This window comes from Rhea pennata, chromosome 1 (genome assembly GCF_028389875.1).
Source record: "Rhea pennata isolate bPtePen1 chromosome 1, bPtePen1.pri, whole genome shotgun sequence".
In the NCBI taxonomy this organism is placed as follows: domain Eukaryota; kingdom Metazoa; phylum Chordata; class Aves; order Rheiformes; family Rheidae; genus Rhea; species Rhea pennata.
The window spans coordinates 39716038-39736228 of NC_084663.1; the positions used below are offsets into that span (position 1 = coordinate 39716038).

Genomic DNA, 20191 nt, shown 5'->3' on the forward strand with positions numbered 1-20191 from the left:
CCAAGTTGCGGAGCGATGTTTCTGCGTGCTCGCTTACAGGTGGCTGTGAACGGCGGTGTCGCTTCCTGCGGCGGCGTTTAAGGCAGCCCAGCCTCTCCCAGAGGATGCTCTAGGAAGCGGCTCTGCGGGGCCGGCGAAGGAGAAAAGCCGCGCGGATCGCTCGGGAAAACGAGTCCCTCAGCCCGGGCTAACGTCGAAGCTTCCTAACCTGTGTTAACGATCCTGCAACTCCAAATGTACCGTTCGTGGCGTTAATCTCTGTTCTTCGTACTGCTTTAAATACTTTGTGCTTCGCTGCCTTCTTAACACGTAGGAAAGGCATTTCCTGAGGATGGAAAAGTGATGGGTTTGAAAGCCTGTAACCTTCGTTGTCAAAAAACGTAGCAGCAAACCTGTTTGTATTGCCCTGTGTACGTCTCAGAGGAATCACATTATACGTTTAAGGATTGGTTTCTGTGAGGCTTTTTATTCTGTAAACTTGTCTACAGCGGAGACCATGGGGCCCAGTGACTAGAAGACTTCGCTCTCCTGCTTACTTCCCATACGACTTCTGGAGAGGTGTCTGGTCCTGAAGGAAGTTAAGGAGATCTCCTTGCAGAGCCAGGAATTTGATGTTTCTGCTTTAGTCAGTCTGTACAAACAAGCAAATTAGTATCGGTTGCACCTGGTAAAGCGCTTTCACGTCTGTGGATGAAAAATGCTGCTTGTATGGGGGGAAAAAAATCTTCAATTTCTGCTTAAAGCATCATTCAGCCAGAGGTCAGTATGGTCAGGCACCCGTGGGTGCCGTCTGTCTCAGCCCGCGGCAAAGAACAGCCATTAAACGCGTTGCGGGGAGGAGCAGAGGCCGTGGGCGCCCGGCTGCCTCGTGGGACCCTGATGGCTTCGGCAACGCCGTCCTGCCGGCGTGCGGAGGACGGGGCGTTGCGGCTCTTGGGAGCCTTCCACAGGCGTTGGGGCGGGAGGGAGGTTGGTTTGGGGGTGCGCTTTTTTTTTTTTTTTTTTTTTTTAAGTTTTTGCACTTTGCAAATCATAGAAAACTGCCGCTCTGGGGTGGTGGTGTTCAAGTAAGATGGTGGCGAGCTCACCTCATCCCTTCCCTACCGATAACTACTTACATCTAATGTGAATAACCGTGTTTTCCTGCGTGTGCCGGTCCCGTCTTTTTCCCAAGCAGAGGGAAAGATGCAGTGACACGGATTCATCCAGATTTTTCAAGCCAGTCGCTTGGTGCCCGCAAATCCAGATTAACCAAATCCCCTCCCTCTTTGCTCTAGAAGCTTTTTGTGGCCGAGGTGCGCAGCCGATCCGCTGAGCAGAAGGCAAGGAGTGAATCACGAGGCCCCTGCGGCAGGACAGCGTGTCTCTAAGCCTGGTTAGCGCTGCTTTTCGGAAAGGCCCGGGGCAGCAGGTAATGGTGACAGGAGTGATATTAAATCACCTTGCATAGAGTGGAACATCACAAGTTAAACAACTAAACTGGCGTGCAAAGGCAGAGCGTGGTTCTCTCTCTGGCGTGCCAATATGTGACACCGAGAAAAACAAAAAAAATAAAATAAAATTCACTCTTTTATCACGGCTTATACTTTGTTGGTTTAAAAATGTCTTTCTAATCCTTGTGCTTGACAGAAGCAGGGATTTCCTTCTAGCAGATTATTCACCGATTGCCCCGTTGGATTTGTGTACTTTCCGGTTTTTGTCGAGTATTCTCGGAAACGTATTTTCAACCAGAGCGTCTACTTTTTTTGCCGGAGCCATCCGCAGAGTTGACTTTTGCGTTTCGTTCGACATTTGCGCGCCGCTGCCTTGAGGGATTTTGCTCCATCGTGCGCTCTGCCGCTCGGCTGCAGCATGGACGGCGCTCTCTGTTACGCAGCGCCGTTAAATAACTTTGCACGGCATCTTTACCTGCTGTCTGCTGAGGCGTTTGCAAAGGGCTTCGACGGCTGGTCCCGGCCAACCTGGGCTCTTCCCCAGGCGCCGCAGCATGTGCGTCGCGAGGACGCAGCACAGGGCCCAGCTTCACCCTTGCTGGTGAGCTTGGGCTGCTTTGACTTAGGTCCAACCCAAGGTCTCTGGGAAGGGGGAGGAGAGGGCGCAGAGCCCTTGGTGCCCGGCATGATTTTCACCCCCTGCTGCTGCCCGCAGCCCCGGGCTCGGCCCCCCGCCTGCCCCGCTCACTGGCTAATGTTTAAAAATGTTTTTTAAAAAAATACATCCTTCATAATCCTTCATAAATTAAAAATCCTTTAATCTAAATGCTGCAAGTATTTTAAAGATGAGAACAAACCACAGGAAAGAGGGAAGGCCACCGAGAGCAGTGTTCAATAAGAAATGAAAAAAGAAAAAGCTTCAGGCTGTGGCTTATACTCAGTAAATCAGATGAAATGAAGCAGAATTCCTAATTAAGAAGCCTATTGTATCATGTATTCATATAGCTGGAGTTACCAAAAAACGCCATCGGTTTATTTCTGTGCGTAATTCCTCTGAGAAGTGAAAGACGCTTTTTCCTCAGCACGGACCAGCTGCTATCTCTCATTGAACTTCAGTCCCGAGCAAACCCTTTCCCTCTCTCGCATCTTCAGGAGGCTGCTGCAACGACACACCAAGCAAACAGCCTTGGCCACGGAAAGCGTGGAAAGCACGAGCGAGAAAACCTCGGAGGGAACAGGGATGCAGTCAATCCTACCGCCTCGTCGGGTCGCGGACCCGCCGATCGAATCAAACCGGAGGTTTGATGCTGGAGAAGCTGTGCAATTTTCCTTACGGTTTGATATTCTAGCACAGACATGGTGTAATTACTTGCACTGTGTTTAATTCATGGCTCTTCGGTGCTCTGACGGCTTTAAAGTGCATATGCTAAGAAATCGCTTTGCATGCATCGAATGCATGGCTGGAGATGCAATACAAAGAAAAAGAGTAGCCCATTAAATTATATAGCCCCAATTTTAGTGTAAAATTGTATTGTAAAATATGTTTACATAGCTGTAAAATTGCACACACCCCTACAACACCCAAACAAATTCCAAACAGTATGTAGCACATACAGCAATCGACTTGATATAATTTTCTAATAAATGCAGTAAAAATTACCTGAATCATCTTTGGTACTGTGTTTAAAAAAATAAGGAATCTGTAACTTAATTTAATGAGCTACAGCAGTATCAAACATAACCTGATCTTGTTTATAATTTTGGGGGCTAACTTAAAGGTTTATCCCTTTATTTATTTGCACATGAGCAAGCAGCAGAGCCTGTGTCTTTCCAATGCGTGCACACGGATGCGGTTCAGTGAAGTCATGAAATCATGAAAAATCTGTTCATCATGAAAATTTGTCTCATACCAAAGAAAAGATAGAATGGAAATGTATTTCTGTATAGCTGCATGCTCTTGCTTTTGATGGACTAATTTTCAATCCTTATTGAAAATACACAGCACATGCTATGAATTTGTGAGTATCCAGACAAGTGAACCCCAAGCAGTAAATGGTTCAGGTTTATTAAAAGCAACTAGTGTCCAGTGAGCTTCACTGCTTTTTTACAATCAACCTGAAGATTAATGAAAATGTACATGAAGCAATACCCTGTAATGAACATTTTATATAGTGCCTCAAGACCTTATTTGAAAAATTAATTTCTATCAATCAGGCTGCCTGCAAGCTGAGGGAGATTGAAAATGGGCTGAAGACCTGTGAACAGAAAGCAATAATGAAAAGCAAGATACCGATGCAGGTGTGGGGTGAGGTGTCTCTGTGGCCTTATTCATGATGTGAAAAGGCAAAGTAAAGGGAAAATTAATTGAAATTTTAAAATATGCCAGATCATGAGGTTTGCAAGCACCAGGTTGATGGGCAGATGATTCAACAGCAAGTATGAAGAGCTAATATTAGCAGAAGAATAAAATGTCTTTTCTATTCTGAAAAATACAAGCTAATAAATGGGGACTGGAGGGATAGAGCAAACATAACATTTAGTGGAAGGAAACTTCCTGGCATGAAAAAATACTGAATAAAAATCCCCCGAGAGGCTAAATAGCACAGTGGTTGGTCACAGCTAGCTAACCATGACTTTGATGGCATGCGACCAGCGTCTTGGCCTGAAACCAAAAGCCTCATTTGCCACCTTAGCCTTTTTCATCAGCTGGCCCTCAGTGGGAGATGAAAGTCATTTTTCAAGTATTACTTTTGAAGCCGTTTTGCTTTTCATGGTGTCTTTCCAATACTTTGTTTGTCACAGTTGCTGGGAGTCTTAGAGCAGTACTGCATGGGATTTTGTGGCGCGTAGGGCAGCGTCTGGGTGCCGCAGGCGCCGTGGGGCTCTGCCGGCCGCAGAGCCGAGCTCGCAGGATCGGGCCCGTCGCAGCGATTTCTCTTCCCAAAAGGCAGCGTGTTCCAGCTGAAAATTTGTGCATGGCTGTGTAAAACTAACTAACTAAAAGCTTCCCCTGGGGAAGGCGGCCGTACAGTTAAGCCCAGCAGCCCGTTAGCACCGACAGCGTGGCTGAACGTTTTGAAACGGGTTTTCTCCTTTGGGTCCAGCGTGCAAGAAGAGATCTAAAATCTGCTGGGTCCCCGAGAGCGAGCGTGTAGCTGCCGTCCCAGCAAACAGGCCCTCGAGCAAGCCATGGAGCCGGGACGGCCGAGCAGGGGCTTTGCACAGCCCGCGGGGGCTCCCGGCTGCTGCTCGGCAGTGGCTGGAGACGCGGCAGAGCTGGGGCGAGGACGGGGCGGGGAACGTGGCCACTCGTCCCCAGAGCAAAACATGTGCAAAGGTGTGATATTGGCCAGACTTTGATGCTCCCTATATCTTGCTTTGATTTACAGAAGGAGGAAGAGACCGGGCACGTCCAAGGCCTGCAGCACCTCCTGGCCCATTCCCCCAGGGACACTTGATGGCCAGAATCAGTGGCAGAAAAATTTTCCCTGACATGGATGTCAAGGGTTTGGAGTTAGGTTGGGTTGGGCATAAAACTATTCCCACGTGGGCACACATAAAGTCACTAATAGCGGTGCGTGCCGGTAGCCTGTTTTCCTCACTTGCGGGATGTACATGCGTTCCCAAGAAGCTTTCACTGTGTAAAGTGAGCAAAGTTAAAGAAGGTTTAGGCAAAACTCTGTATTTCCAATGTGTGGCGGTCTCGTGGACGCTAGCTGCAGAGCTAGCTGTGTCTCACAGTAAGATGGATGGGGGGGTTGGTTCTTCCTGCCGTTCTGCTGTGGCGGTGACGCACACATTTTTTTTTCGTTTCACCGTTGTCCCCTTCCTAAGTACCCTTTCTCCAGGCACGCAAATACGTACACATTGTATGGTAAATGTTTACCAAAGTCGTCATCATTCTGGATTCATGGGCACTGAGCTGCCTCACTCAGTAATCAGTTTTGTAATGATCTGAGACATTCTGTACCACCTTCCTCATTACCTTGCTCCTCTATCACTCCCATCTCACTTCTTAAGTTTCATTTTCAAGATTGGTTTTGCTGATTGCCAGAATAAAGAGGTAAAATGCCAAATTAATTTGTTTCGTATTTATTTTGCAAAGGCTTATTAAAATTAATTTTCTTATTTGATGTACACTCTGCTTTACTAAGTAACCTTGAAGACTGTTGTTGCCAAATCAAGCGTTGTTATTAATAATATTCATTGTGTAACTCAAAGGAGTTCTGATAATTTGGCCTTCTCCATTTAAATAAAACCTATTATACCCTATGCAATCTGAAAAAAAAAACCATCATGTAAGAAGTGCTGCAGCTCTCTTGACGATGAAAGGTTTGCTTTGCCTTTCAAGAGAGTACATTTCTGGCAGTTACACCACATTAAAATCTGTTCTGTCCTTGGGCGAGGAAGAGGAGGGCTGGCAGCACAGCTAGTTTTGATAACTTTTTTCAGGCAGGGTTTCTAGGCGAACCGCAAGTCCCCCTACGTCCCAGGGAGGTAAGAATTTCTTTCTCAGGCAGCTGAACTCCTGCACGCAGGGGCTAGGTGCTCTGCGCAAGGTTGCACAGCGAAGCAGTGGCCACGATGGCCATGAAACGCGGGAATCCTGATTCATCAGTCCCCGTGCCAGCTGCCAGACTGGTTCCTCATGCTCTGTCACTTGCTGAAAGTATCTCCAGTAACGGGGATGTCTTGCGGTGGGATCCAGCATTTGTTCTCAGCAGCTGCCCCGTTAACGCTAACGCTCCAGCAGCGCTGACTCTGCAGACCTGGATGTGCAACTGCAAGCGACTGTGTTTGCTTCCAGCTCCACCTCGCATACGGGATGCTAGTCTGGCTTTTAAACAGCATTTCACTGTGCTAGCCGGGGGTGGTACTTAGGGCATCCTGTGGAAGGGGGCAGCAGCTCCCTCCCTCCTCCCACTCCGTTTGTCCCTCACCGTGCATCTGAATAATGCCTTTGCATTTTGAACTAATTTTCTTTGAGCAGCAGGCACTGCAGAAGTCATACTTTTGCCTGTTATTGCTTCCCTAAACATCTGTCATTATTTATCTGGAAGGTTTAAACTCTTTATGTTCAATTTATTGGTCTCTCTGAGAATTACCTCCAGCTTTGTGTGGAAATGGTGGTGGAAACAGCTGCCAGTGGCAGGCCTCCCCCAGCTCCTTTCGCCATGGTTTTCATTATGGGGATGGAGAGCAAAAGGCAATTTCCAGCACCATTTCGGAGGGTGGGATTTGATGACCTACCATTTTCCTGGAAAGGGGCAGCAGCCCCCTCTAGCTCACGCTAGCCCAAGCTCTTTTATCATCTAAGATTCGAGTGAAGACATCTGCAATGCTGACACAGGGGCACCTGCCGTTGGCAAGCCCCTTTCCTGGGCTATGTGTGTGGAAGTGCTCCCCTTCCCCTTTCCTCCTCCTTTTACCGCGGCTGGGAGCCAGTGCTGGCGCCTGCTCCTTACCTCCGGGATTTTGTACAGTGGTCTCCAAGGTAAAGACAAGTCGGACGGCATGAGAACAGGCCTGCTTTGGATGCACCGTGACAGTAATGCTGGAGATTTTTAGACATTCTTCAAGGAATAAAACAGCTAATAATGCTGCAATATGTAAATTACATTTCTAATGAATTTTAGTGTCAAAATGGTAAGCCCTGTGGTACAAGAGTTGCCTTCTCCAACCTGACCCCCAGCCCGAGCTTAAGCCCTTTGTAGCCAGGGAGAGAGATACTCGCCTCCCAGTGGTGTTTAATCTCGTCCTAAGGCAGGAGTCTCCAGTACCAAGATGACCCACCACAGATCCATACAGTTCTTGTAGGAGACCTACAGAGGGGGGCATAAGTGACAGATAACTTTTGGATGGCTAAAATTGGAAGAGATCAATCTCACCTGTGGAGCTCCAGGGAAATGTCTCACACATGCTCAGTGTCTTACCTTGATGCAGATTAATTAATGAGCCGCTATCGTTTTTGTATCATCCTCCCTTACTTTTTTGACTAATGTTGGGTCTGTCCTTTGGCTAAACCACTTACTTGCCCAAATCCTGTATGTTATGCAGTGGACACTGATATGGATGTTTGCCCAGGATGTCAGTTAGGTCACACCAGCTTGTGTGGCAAACTAGATTGGCTGCAATGTTCAGGGAAAAGCTTGATTTTAATATTTAACTGTGTGTATCAAGTTAAAGGCTAAAGGCTATCCATTTCTTCTGGCTAAAGGCCATTGCACAAGCAGCCTTTAAAATTCAGTTACATACTTCAGGGCCCATATATCACCCAAATCTGTCTGTGTGTCTGCTGTAAAACTTTAAAATGCACCACTGTTTTTGTATAGCATCTTGCGTGCCATCTGTTTTTCAGATCACTTTCCTTGGCTACATAATTTAATTACTAAGATAAGTCCCAGAGAGGAGAAGAAGTGGGAATGTAGGTAAGGGAAATTTGTTTATGAAGTCTCTGCACCAAATTCTTCCTTTCAGTGTGCTTAAACAAACTGTAAAGTGGTTTTGCAGAAGCAAAGTGGGCCTGATCACACTAACAAACCCCTCAATTTCCTCATCTCCTCGGAGGAGGTGTATGCAAGCAACAGGAAACAAAGTCCTGCCATGCTGCCGTTTCATGCCTGTGGTGTGACAGAGGGCATAAACTGATACTCATCATTCTCCTGCTTTCCAGACTTTTTCTTTCTCTACTTCTCTTTTCCTCTCTTCCTTGCGGCTACCTCCCAGACATTGCTCATATTTGCAAATAGAGAACAGCAGTGTTAGACCTCTGCCACTTTTTTCAAAATCTATCATTCCTGTTCCTTGCAGATACAGGTAGCAAGTTGGGGATTGAGCTGGTCTTGATTCTCCTTTTCTGGAGGGGCAGATGAGACCTTCCCAGAGCAAATAGACTAGGGAAGAGGGGAAAAGATCTGACAAGCAAGGAGTGTGAGGACCCATGCCTTGCCATCACTTGTGTCAGATAGTGAAGAAAGATTAAATAAAAGATGCCACTACAAAGCTGGTGGGGGTATTTGGTGGCTTTCCCCTTCTTCCTTATTTCCTTCTCATCCCATCATGTACCTGTGCCCCATTTTTTCCCCACCAAAATGAATATCTCTTCTCTAGACAAGAACAAGAGCAGGAGAAGTTCACTCACCATTTTTTTCTGACTTTTCCCCCTTTTCTCTAATGGACTCAGTGCAACAAGATTCTTAGGTCTAACCCCACCAAAGTAAAGAGAAATTCACGCTCAAGAATGTTATTAAATCTCAGATCCAACAATTTTCCCACCTACTTAGGCTAATCACCCATCAAACACTTGATGCCAGTATTTCCTTCTGCTTTTTTTTCTCTTCCATTTTTGCCATTGAAATTCTAAGCATTTTTGATGCAAGTATTTCAACCACCTAGGGAGCTCCCAGAATGTATACAGAAAATTTGTCACAGTCTGACCAGATCTAATTGGCCTGATGTGTAAGAAGCAGGCTCCTCAGATATTTTTAGTGCTCTCCAACCTTTCTAGCACAGATCTGTAAGGCATTAATTAATTCCAGTTGTCTGCCAGTTTATTCTGTCAAAGTTGGACTCTCACAAATAAATTGACTCCAAGTGTCTTTTAGATACAGTGATAACAGGATTGCTGGCATTTATCATGCTTGGTGTCTTGAGCATATCTTTTCTGAGCTGTTTGATGCTTTGGTCATTATATAACTTTTTATTACCTTTGCAAGCATTCATCTTTTTGCTTAGTATTTTCAGACAGTGACAGGCAAGAGAAATGCCCCCAATTAATACATGGACCTTTCTGTATCTGTCCTGTATTTGCATAACATTTTCCTTTCCTCACCAAGCAGTATGCAGCAATCTGACCACCTTCACTTTATTTTCTGCATCTAATTATGTCTATTCTATATTTTTATAGTATAGCTCAGTTCATATCAAATCTATTCTGGTAGCTTTACTACATGCCAGCTGGTGTGCGTTTCGTCTTCCAGAAAGTACAGGCTTGCATATCCATAATGTTACTAGTATCTTTGCTTATGTTGGGTTTCTTTACTTTCTACAGGATGGAAAATAAAACTGAAGAGCCTTCTTTCTGTTCTGGCTATGCTAGAGCCTCAGGCCCAGTCCAGACAAAGTCCAGGCACACTGGGCCAATGTATCCAGGGGGAACAGGGAAGACCTTGGGATTAGAGTGGACACAGATTTTTTTTAAATTCTAATAAGAAATTTGCAAAGTGGAAACAATTTCCGTAACTATGTTTCAATTTTCATGAAAACATCCATTTTGATGTTTCATGGAAACAAATAGGGTCTAACAGACAGCTGTGTGATGATATATTCTTATCCCTACTGATGTGTGCATGTGTATGCCAAGGACAGAGAAGTAATTCTTAAGGAGTAATTTCTAAGGAGTGTTCCCGACTGATTATTTCTATTTGCTGGCTAATGTAGGGATCTAGTGCTATCACCCCGTTGAGCCATTCAGTTTGGTTGCTTTTCTCTCTGAAGAGGCTTCCAGCACTGCTCTTCCCTAACACTTTCATACTCCGATCATTAGTGACAGTGCTTCAGCTGCAGATCTCTCGTACTTACCAGTTGCAGGCCGGAAGGAAGCATGGCCTGAGGAATAAGCTGAACCAGTGTGAGAAGAGGACTTGAGTCTTAGTTTAGCGATAGGCTTTTGAGTGTGAATCCCAAGGGCATAGCTCAGAGCCAAAGCTGGTTTTCTGGAAACCCTGACCAGCTCTGTCAGACCGCCAAGAGGCATAGATCCCAGGGGTAGCCCCACCTTAAGATAAAAACCTTTCACAGATATCTGAAAGATGTTTATAACTCCAGAATCACCTCCATTTGGCAGGGTGGAGTAGCTCAATATCTAGTCCATCCCTAAATGTGACTGGAAAAGAGGGATAGTATGCAGGTCATTTAAGGTCATAGATGTCTACATTAGGCACTGTGAATGTCTACTAAGATGACTGCTTTGCCAGTCTGAGCATCTTCTTTATCTCTGGTGAAAAAGAAACACTTCTGGGGTATCATGCTTCTACAGACATGTCTGGGATATGATACTTCTGACCTACTTTGGCTGTCTGCTTGGGGAAGAGCAATCATCTACACTGATTGTAAAGGCAGCCTTGGATGATTAGCCCAGATAGACATCTCTGCACCGCACATGTTTGTATGGGATCACATGTAAACACTCTTGGTGTTCATCCATCCTCTACAGTCAGTGAGCTTCTTCAGAAGGTACTTTGTATCTGAGATGCTAGAGGTGACTGCTACAACAGCATGGAGGGAGTCAGTATTAGGCAGTGCAGTGCTCCCTCTGTGCAATGCATGAGTTGTGGGAGTTGAAATATCTGGTTTCAGGCCCCTTCTCCTCCTGAGAGAGTTCAAATTGCTGCTTTCTGGTGGCATCTAGCTTCCATGTTGTGTGGCCTCACTGTGGTTGGGTAGAGCATGAAATCTCTTTGTCCAGCTTTTGTCTTTGCCCTCTGTAACAGCTAGCTGTTCCAGGTCTCTGCTGTAAACTTGGTGCATAAGCAGGTCTGGGTGCTTGAACATCAAAGACAAGCAAGGACATGGAGTGTAACTTGGCAGGAGTTTTGGCACGAGTGGGAGGAAGCTCGTGTACCAAAATCTCTGGCCCAGTTGTCTCAGCATTTGCCAGCAACACTTGGTGCCCAGCATGCGGCTGCTGCACAAAGCCACAGTTGTCACCTTCTTGGCCCAACTGAGGGTCTTGGCAGCAGCCTCTTGCTTGCAGCTCTTCCAAGCGCACAAAACTAGGCACCTCTCCACTGAGGGCCTGGACATGGAGGCACCCAGTGGAGCAGGCGAGCTGGGCCCACCTGATGTGTGCAGGCGGACATGGTGCTGCCCTCTCCCAGGTCCCCTTCCTCTCCAAGGCGTCCCATGAGCACCCCCTGCACCCAGACTAAAGCCAGAGGAGCTGGACTGGGCATCGCTCCTCTGAGCCGTTTTGCTTTCCTCTGGGGGCCTGCAAATGGGTCTAGTGATGGACTGATCGAACTCCTCTAATCTTCTCTTCTGCTTGGTTAGTAGCTCTTGAAAATTTCCCTCTATTATTTGCTGACATACTGGTATTGCCACATAGCATCTGGCATAAGACGTCTGACACCAGCAGCTATTTTTAGGTTTAGGAAACCAGCTGATTGTGAAGATTAGGACTGGGCAGAAGAAGAAAATTATTTTCAAGCATGAGGATAAGAAATTACTTAATAGAATATTCAGAAAAAAAAGCCAGCTGCCAAGTATCAAGCCCAGGGAAAAAGACAGACCCTCTTTATAAAAAATAACAAGGTTAAAAAGCTGAGTCTGACAATATTTTAATAGAGATCACTGTGTTCTTGGTAAACTAGAGTGCTGAAAATGCTCCATGTTTCAATTTCCTTGCTGCACTCTGTACACAAAGATTTGTATTTACTCTTGCCTGCAATGCAATGGCCATGCCTCTCCTGTGTGGAGATACTAACTGTACATTATTTTACCTTTATCACTGCTCTTCGGTGGTTGTGTTGGCTTCAGGGTGCAGCATGGCTAAGAGGTAAGCTCTTTTACACCGCAAAGAGAAAATCCAGCGCCCTTGCAGCCTTCACCTCAGTGAACAACCCAGAGCAGAAGAAAACAACCTAATAAATCACTGTTCCTTTTAAATAAACAGAATTAACTTGTCCTAAACATTTTGGATGACAAATAAGGATTAACTGAGACAGACAGTGCTGGCAACAAGCACCGACTGCCTGAGCACACAAAACCCACAAGAACACTAATGGTTTTTAAGCACTGTGCAGAGTCGAGGGAAGAAATATATTTGTTAAAAGAGCACAGTTCAGCTCCTTGGGTGGTAGACAGCGCTGTAGCTCCAGCGCAGAGTTAATTGGTACAGCCGCCTTGCAAAATGCCTCCAAAATAACAGGCACTTCAGTTCCTCCCTTGTTTTAAATACGCCTTGTATAACCCAGGTTATTTGGCTTATTGAAGGACTAGGGCAGAGAAGTGGGCAGGCGGCGGGAGCAAGAGCATCTCCATGCCCGGGCCGGCGGCAGCAGCAGAGCCTCCTCTCCTGCCAGCTGATGAATTTAATGTTCTCTGAAGACTGTCTCACTTGAAATCAAACTCACTTCTGACCTTTTCTCTGAGCAGCAGGACAACAAACTCTAACGCAACAGCAGTCAAACAGGAGACGAGGACATGTTTGTGTTTTTTTTTTTTTAATGACTTTTATTCATGAACTATTTATAAAAATGTGTAAAATACACCCAAATATATTTGATTTGTTGACTGTAGCTAAAAATATAAAAATAGACTTAAATGCATAAATTAGACTGACAATAGTAGCACAATTCTGTGTTCACTCAGCGTTTGTTAGGAACACAAATATAAGTAATTATATAGCATTTGAGAATGGAATATATGCTGAAGATGTTTTTCAGTCACTTTACTCCAGGTGCAGGCAAAAAATTTATGGCTAGTCATATTTCAAAATCTTGTTTTTTCTCTTCTTCACTATAACATATTTCCCTACTAGAGGGCAATCTGTATTTAGCTATTTGACTTACAGTATTTCTTTAGCTTGCAGATAAATCAAGAAACAATCAAATCTTGCATATCAATGTACCAGCCTCACTGATGCTCTATGTGCCCAAATGCTACAGCATTTGCTAAATTTAGCTAGTCCTTAGTCTCTCTTCCTACGAGTCTTAAAAAGTAAGCAGACTAGGGTCTGCCCTGGCTATTGATCTGAGAGGTCATTAGTAATAGACCACTTTGCTTTGGCCACAGTGGTGCTACCAGCAGATCAGGAGTTTGACTTTTTGTCAGCTGGAGAGGGATAGGCAAGGGCGTTGGGTCCTAGGGGAGCTGCCTAAATACAGCGGTGCACGCTGAGCTCCCATGCAAAGCTGCAGCCTCCTGGGACTCCAGGTCCCGGAGCGCACAGCTCCAGAGCCAGGAGATCTGAGACAGAGCCGGCGGGGAAGTGGCTGTCATTTAATATTGCATTTTAATATCACAAACTCTGACGCTGAAGCAGTGAACGAAATGTGAATCAACGTGAGCACCCGACATGCACCTTGCGCTGCCGCAGGCTGCCTCTCTGCGTGTCCAGAGCTCCTCTCTGATCTGTGACCCTGGCAGGAGATGCTGATGTAGTGACTAGATGCTTACTGCTCTCAGCCCCGTAGCCCACACACTAACTCGCAGGCTGAGGAGCATGGCTAAGTGCTGATGTACTCCTGTCTGTCCAGTATTTAACTCTTGGCTTTCTAAGTCAAAGCATAGATACCAGTATACAACACATAACATAAACATAGAGCTCACACATTTTCTTTTCTCTGTTCTACATCTGAAAGGAAATTCGTAATATACCATAGCATAAAATAATATTTCTGGCAATATTAGGTACGCGTATAAGCTGTATAAATAACTCTAGCAGCAGAGAAAAATGTATAAAGTTGCACTTTTATGACATCTTCACAGTTTGCCTATTTCTCTCACTCACTTTCATGTTTCAATAGTAACAAAAAATATCATTTATCAGCTCTAGCTATGTAAAATCTTTTTTTTTTTCTACAATCGGTAGTGGATCTTGTAATTGTATTGCACAGATTAGAAACATTAGTTACAATTTTTTCATTATTAAATAACTTCCATTACAAAACTTTGATTTAACCTAAAAGCCCAACCCTGTAAGTGCTTCAGAAGTTGAACGATATTTTCAAGCTTTTTTCATGTTGACTTTCATTGAAGTACTCAGGCAGCTTTGCGGACAATGCAGAGAAACCTGCATGTGCAGAGGTTCACAGGACTGGGCTCCAAGTGTGCAAATCTTAGCTTCTGGATCAGTAATAACACTAGCCTTGCTTTGTAACATTATTATTGGGAAACATCAAGATGGGAATCCTGAACATCCTTCGCAGACATTCGAAACAGAAACATCCTCTTCAGTGGAGGATGCTTTTCCTTAAGAGCAGTCTTTGTTCAATACACAGGCTCCTTCAAGTCCATTCTTGTTACACTAACAGTTTCCCATCGGTCCTGTTATTCAGCTTAGAGGCACAGTAAATATAATTAATTACACTGATAAGTAGATGTCTTATACTTAAAACAAATGCTACATAGATACTTTTTATTTATTCTTAGTGGATTTACACTGGTTTCACATGACCAGAAGTGGGTAGAAAGCAGAACCAGAGCAATAATGTGTGTGTACAGCTCTCATGTGTGACCTAGCTAGGCAGAGATGTAAAGCTGTTCGGGAGCATTGCATTAGGGTGTTTAAGGTCATTTGTTGTGTTACTAAGTGACGAGGAAGATACTTAAGAACTGTGTCCATTATTAGCAGAGAGAAAAGAGGACAATAGCTGTCCGCTAGAACATCATTTTGGTGCAGATTTGTGAGCTTTGTTCGTGCAGAGGGAGCTGAGAAACAAAGCTAAAATAAAAGAGTAGAACGATGTGTGTCCTCCTTAAAATGATGAATGGCATATGCATGTCATGCACAATCTTTGACTTTTGCCCTCAGATCATATATTATTGAGTGAGTTCCATCTCCCTCGGCATAAAAAATGACACAGTAATATTCAGCGTGAGATAATTTATAGAGGACATTTGGTATGTCTTCACAGTGTAATTGTACTGCTGGTAACCAACGTGGTGATCTTCATTCCTCAGCTATTGCTGTGAAAGGAAGGGACTAAAAGCAGTGCATGTAACACGGTGACCATATGCACAATGCCCTAAGTTCAGCTGCTACTACTAGAGCCAATGACCTAAAGCTGCCATCCTTTGTCCTTCCTTGCTAACCTAGAGTTTATCTAGCAGAAAGAACAAAGGAAAAAGGAGCCCGCAAGAAAATCTGCACATTTCTTTGAGTTTTTGCCTAGCATTCCCCAGGTGAAAACAGCTTCCACCATAATGCTGTTCCCTTCTTCTTCAGATCTCATTAAGGGAATGTGGTAAATCTTGAGGTTTCTGAAACATCTGAAGATACTTGGTCAGGAATGGAGGAGACTCCACTGGAGTACGGAGGAAGAGGGACTACCAGGTTGTTTCTTTCTCTCTAGTAAAACTTGAGTGACAAGGATGCACACAGGCCTGCTGGTTCTCTTTCAGAAAGATTTGAAGAAAACTGTGTCAGATTAGCTTTGCAAATATCTTCATCCATTGTCATGTGGGTGTTTCCACAGCAAGGACAGCATAGCTCCAGTAAGTTGTAATGAAATCACAGTGGTCTTGACTCAGCAGCTGCAGTAGTTCATAACTTAGGAATTTAATTCAGGTGTATTGGTTGGTCCTCTGGAGGTCTTCAGAAACATTTATTTCTCTCCAAAATAAAGCTGGAATTTAAGCACTTGCCTTCTGCAGCAGGCCAAGTTTTCTTTACATAAAGAATGGGTAAACAGGTGAAAGCAGAACTACTGAGCCCTTCCTTCTTCCTGTGATGAAGATGAACTGTGTGCTGTCATTTTTCTATTCATTTGAAGAGATCTTTATAAGGAAAAATAGCAGAATGGAGTGTTCAGATCACAGTCCCTGCAAGAGAAGCCTCGCTACAGAGGAAAGAGGCTATGTCTGATCACCTTGGTGGGACACTTGGAGGTGTTCTTTGATCATACTTGATGCTTTGAGTGCATCCAGTGATTAGCACAGGTCTGCAAGCCTCCATCCCCTGGGTTATAGACAGGCACTCTCCTATTCCAGCTATGCTTGTGGTGATCGTATCGGGCAAAATCCAAGATGAAGAGTCCTTCTGTGTGGATGTGTTGGGGCCATTTGTGGAAGAATCCCTGGATTCGGCGGAGAGCTGCACTTGGGCTGAGCAGCAGGCTGCCATTAAGGAGGTGTGCTCCTAAGCTCAGTGCCAATGCAAGCAGAACGACCAAGGAACAGCTAGATTGCAAGCAGCTGAAGGCTGAAGCCAAGTGTGTCAGCTCTAGAATATACATCTTTATATAGCTTTACTTCCTTAATATGCTTGCAATCTATTTTTCAAGTTGTCATAGTACAGGATTTTTTTTTTTTTGAGCAGTAGACGTTGTCAGAGTTTGTATCCTTACAGGTTTGTTCATGCATATACATGAGGCATTTCCTTGCACATCTTTCATATTATAATTGTACTCAAATAAAAACGTACAGACACAGGCTGTGGTCTGATTCTGCTCTCTTAAACCAGTGTAAAGAAACCAGAAAGTGACCTGTCCCCCCCCTCAAAGCATGTTTGTTGGGGAAGGTCTTATTAGCCTTCATGGCAGCATATGGTGTTTGATATTTTTCTACTATGTCACATTAGACTGCAACAATTGCTTTTACTGAGGTGGACCCTGTTTTATTCGGCTGTTGATGAGTTCTGTAAAAGGTATGTCATGGTATTATGGATTTCACCCATTTTGGTGAAATCAGTAAGTTTAAAGTGTGAAGTAACATTGTAATTCCTAAACAGGACTACTGTTCCCTTGTACAATAGTAGCTTATTTCATCTCACAAATACTGAACTAGTTAAAAAGAGAGAGAGAGAGAGAGAGAGAGAGAGAGAGAGAGAGAGAGACTGTCCTTATAGGACTCTTCCTGTGTGTTATGTGCCAGTATGTAACCTGACCCAAATTCAGCAGTCCTGTTAGCCATAAAATTTAAAATAGTTTATGTAGAACAGTTTATAAAAACTGTGATAAGAAAATAATAGCATTATCTGAAGCTTAATATTAATATAAACATTATAGAAAAAATACATATTTACATAATGCCAAAATACAATTATATACATTAATATCTATTACACTTAAATTATATATCTTTAAAAAAATCACCAGACCAATAAATTATACACAGTCTCAATAGAAAGGTCTGGCACCTTTCTAGTGCATGAAATACATATATATATATATATAAAAGAAAACCAAACAAAATCCCTAGTTAACAAATGTGGTCACAAAAGTAGATGTCTGTAACATTCTTAGTGCCTTGAATAAACAGCATCTGAAAGCAAGAAAAACTGAAATTAGAAAAAAAAACTGGTGGTCTTACTTTCATCTCTGCCAGGTGACTACAGCACTCTGAAAGGTGGTTGTGTGGCAGCAGCACCGACTGGTGAGTGACATGACAACTACTACTTTTGCTAACAGCCCTGACTTACACAACTCTGGTTATTTCAATTGTTGGCCTCTTCCAAGCTTGCTCTACTGCTGATAACAACTCTGATCTCTAAGGGCTAGATCAAGAAAATTACTTTGATCCCTCATCATTATTACCTAGATTCCTAATATCCAACTTGGGGGACCTATTGAGATCCTGCTCTCTGAGCCTGAAAGCTTCCACAGCCTTTAGGGCTCTACCAAGAGACGCAGCCTACCTCTGCTTACAGCTTCTCCTGGCTGGTCCTCTTGCCATGAGTTGGACAGTGCCAGGATGCCATTCCTGCCCCTAGCAGGTCAGGGTAGGGATAGGTGAGGTTGAGGTGATGACTACTGCTCCTGGAAGGCATCTTCCCCTGCTGCTCAGCCCCTCTTCAGCAACAGCAGTTACCCCAACTCTCCAGGGCTTCAGCTTAGACCAGCAGGGCTGCAACATTTTGAAAGACTGAACTCCTGCTAGGAACATCCAATGATTGGATGTTCAGGATACACTTCAGGAACACAGCAGACCTCTATTCAATACTGCCTTTAAGGAGACTGAAGGGCTATTTCTGGGATCAGGAGCACTTCTCAAAACCTGGGACAAGGCATGTGGCCTGGCTGTGCTTCCAGTGCTGACTGGACTTGCAGGAATCACCCCTTCTCTACAGTCACAGAAAAAAAAAAAAAAAGTCTTGCAGTAGTCCCAAGCTATAATGTGCTCCAATGGGTCATTCAGGACTGCAGTGCCTCAAAGATGTAGCTGACATTTGGTCACAACGGATGGTACAAACACCGATGAGGCAAATGAGGAAGCCCATCTTACAATGGGGAAAGGGTTCAGTTTCCCTAATAACATAGGAATCGATACAGGGAGAGCAAGAAGGTAAGATAAGAGCAGGAATAGATGCTATAGTGACTGGTAACAGAGGAAATAAATTTGGAGGTGCCGAAATTTGGTGGGGAAACCCCTTGAGAGGAAGATGAAGCTGCAAGAGTGACAAGAACAGAGCAATGAGGAAATGAAGCCCCCTCAATTAATCTGTCTGTGAGTTATTACATTTGGAACATTTTACAATTTGATAAACTTGCACTTACCTCTGTGATACTCTGGATTCACATTTTCATATATTGGAAACAAGGGATTTTCTTGTTCATTGCGTAGTTTTCTGGCTCTTAACACATCTCGCACACATTGATGTAAATACACATACTGACACTGCAAAACATGTTGCATTTTTTTTTAAGTCACACTGGGAAATTCTGTAATTTCATTTGCTTTATTGTGAAAAATGATTCCAGGCTAACTCTCTCACACTGAAATAAGGATGGTGTTTAAAAGGAATACACACTTCTAGAACTAATGTCATGTTCACACTGGTAATATAGTAACCTTTTTCATGATGGTGCATACAAGAAGTATTTCTTCTTACAAAATAAGCTCAATTGTTCTTTACTAAATATCATCTGCTTTTAGAAATATTACAAATATAACATAAGTAGGTATACTATATTTTGACTGTTCACATCATGACTGGAAACTATATCAATTGTAAGGCATAATTTGACTTGATGCTGTGTTGAGTAGCTACTACCATTGACATGCTTTGATATAAAGTATAATAGAATCCAGAATCTTCTAGATAAAGCAGTATCTTTTGATAAAATAGAAGTTATAAAACTGCTTTTGACCCCATCGCGAATGACACTGTTCTTTCTGAAGAGTGCCTTTCCGAAGAGAGCTAAGATGACATTTACAACCTATGTCGGGAGGGCCAGCATGATGTTACCGACTATTTATCAAACTGCTTTTATAGAATAGATGGTTAAATCCCATGCTTTGCTATGCACAGCGCATCAGGAAATAGGTCATTAGCATTCTGACACGAGTGTAGCATGATACCCATAAATTAGTCTGGGCAAGTGACTATCTTTGTATATCAAGGTGTATCTTTTTAATACTACTTTATCTTAAGGTTATAGTTTTTCCAATAAGCATATTCATTTCCTCCACATCTTCTCATCATTTTTCACAAGAAATTCAGTTATTGTTCTTCATATTCTTCTCTAATGTTCTAGCTCTAGAAAAGTGAAGATGCCTGCCATTATGCAAATGCTGTTGTTTCTGTAGATGAAAGACAGATCCAAATCAGAAACTGTATACAGATGCAACCAACAACTCTTTAAGTCTTGCTGAGAGTACAGCAGCTCACTGACTGTGCACTGACACAGCTAAATGGTCAGTAAGCTTGACAGAGCATGAGTAGGGTGAGATGCGAGAGCTGCAAAAGCTTTCTGTAGCACAGTCTCTGGGATGGTGCTTGTGAATTCCTCTGTGGGCAGGACTAGTCACAACAAGGGCTTGAGCAGGGCTTGGACCATTGCTGGCTTCGGGCAAAAGTGCAGATAGTACTGGTAGTGGGATGCTACTCACTATTGCTTAGGTCTAGCTGCCTTTGGAGTTGGAGCTCATGTCAAGGTGATGGCAACGGTTGGTTTCATATCACATAACTCTAGTTGTCTATAAGCCTGGTGTCATATCTAGACTCTCAAATTAGCTGACAGAAAGGCAAGAAACGCCTCTTTTTTCCCAGTACTCAGACAGGAGTCCAAAAAAAGGGGAAAAAAGCCACTCTCCTG

General features: G+C 43.9%; 1 protein-coding gene across 4 annotated transcripts in view; it reads right to left on the reverse strand.

The window, feature by feature from the left end:
* Positions 1–12668: 12668 nt before the first annotated feature.
* Positions 12669–20191, reverse strand: part of PTPRB (protein tyrosine phosphatase receptor type B) — a 68399-nt gene continuing 60876 nt past the window's right edge. For 2 of the 4 annotated variants that reach the window (XM_062584558.1, XM_062584540.1), the window contains 2 exons: positions 18650–18770; positions 12670–17417 (listed from right to left, as the gene is read on the reverse strand). In XM_062584558.1, coding sequence (XP_062440542.1) covers positions 17395–17417; positions 18650–18770 — 144 coding nt within the window. In that variant the 3' untranslated portion in view covers positions 12670–17394. Of the gene's footprint in view, positions 17418–18649; positions 18771–20191 lie in introns of all 4 variants that reach the window. The other 2 variants (XM_062584548.1, XM_062584568.1) reach the window with 2 other exon arrangements.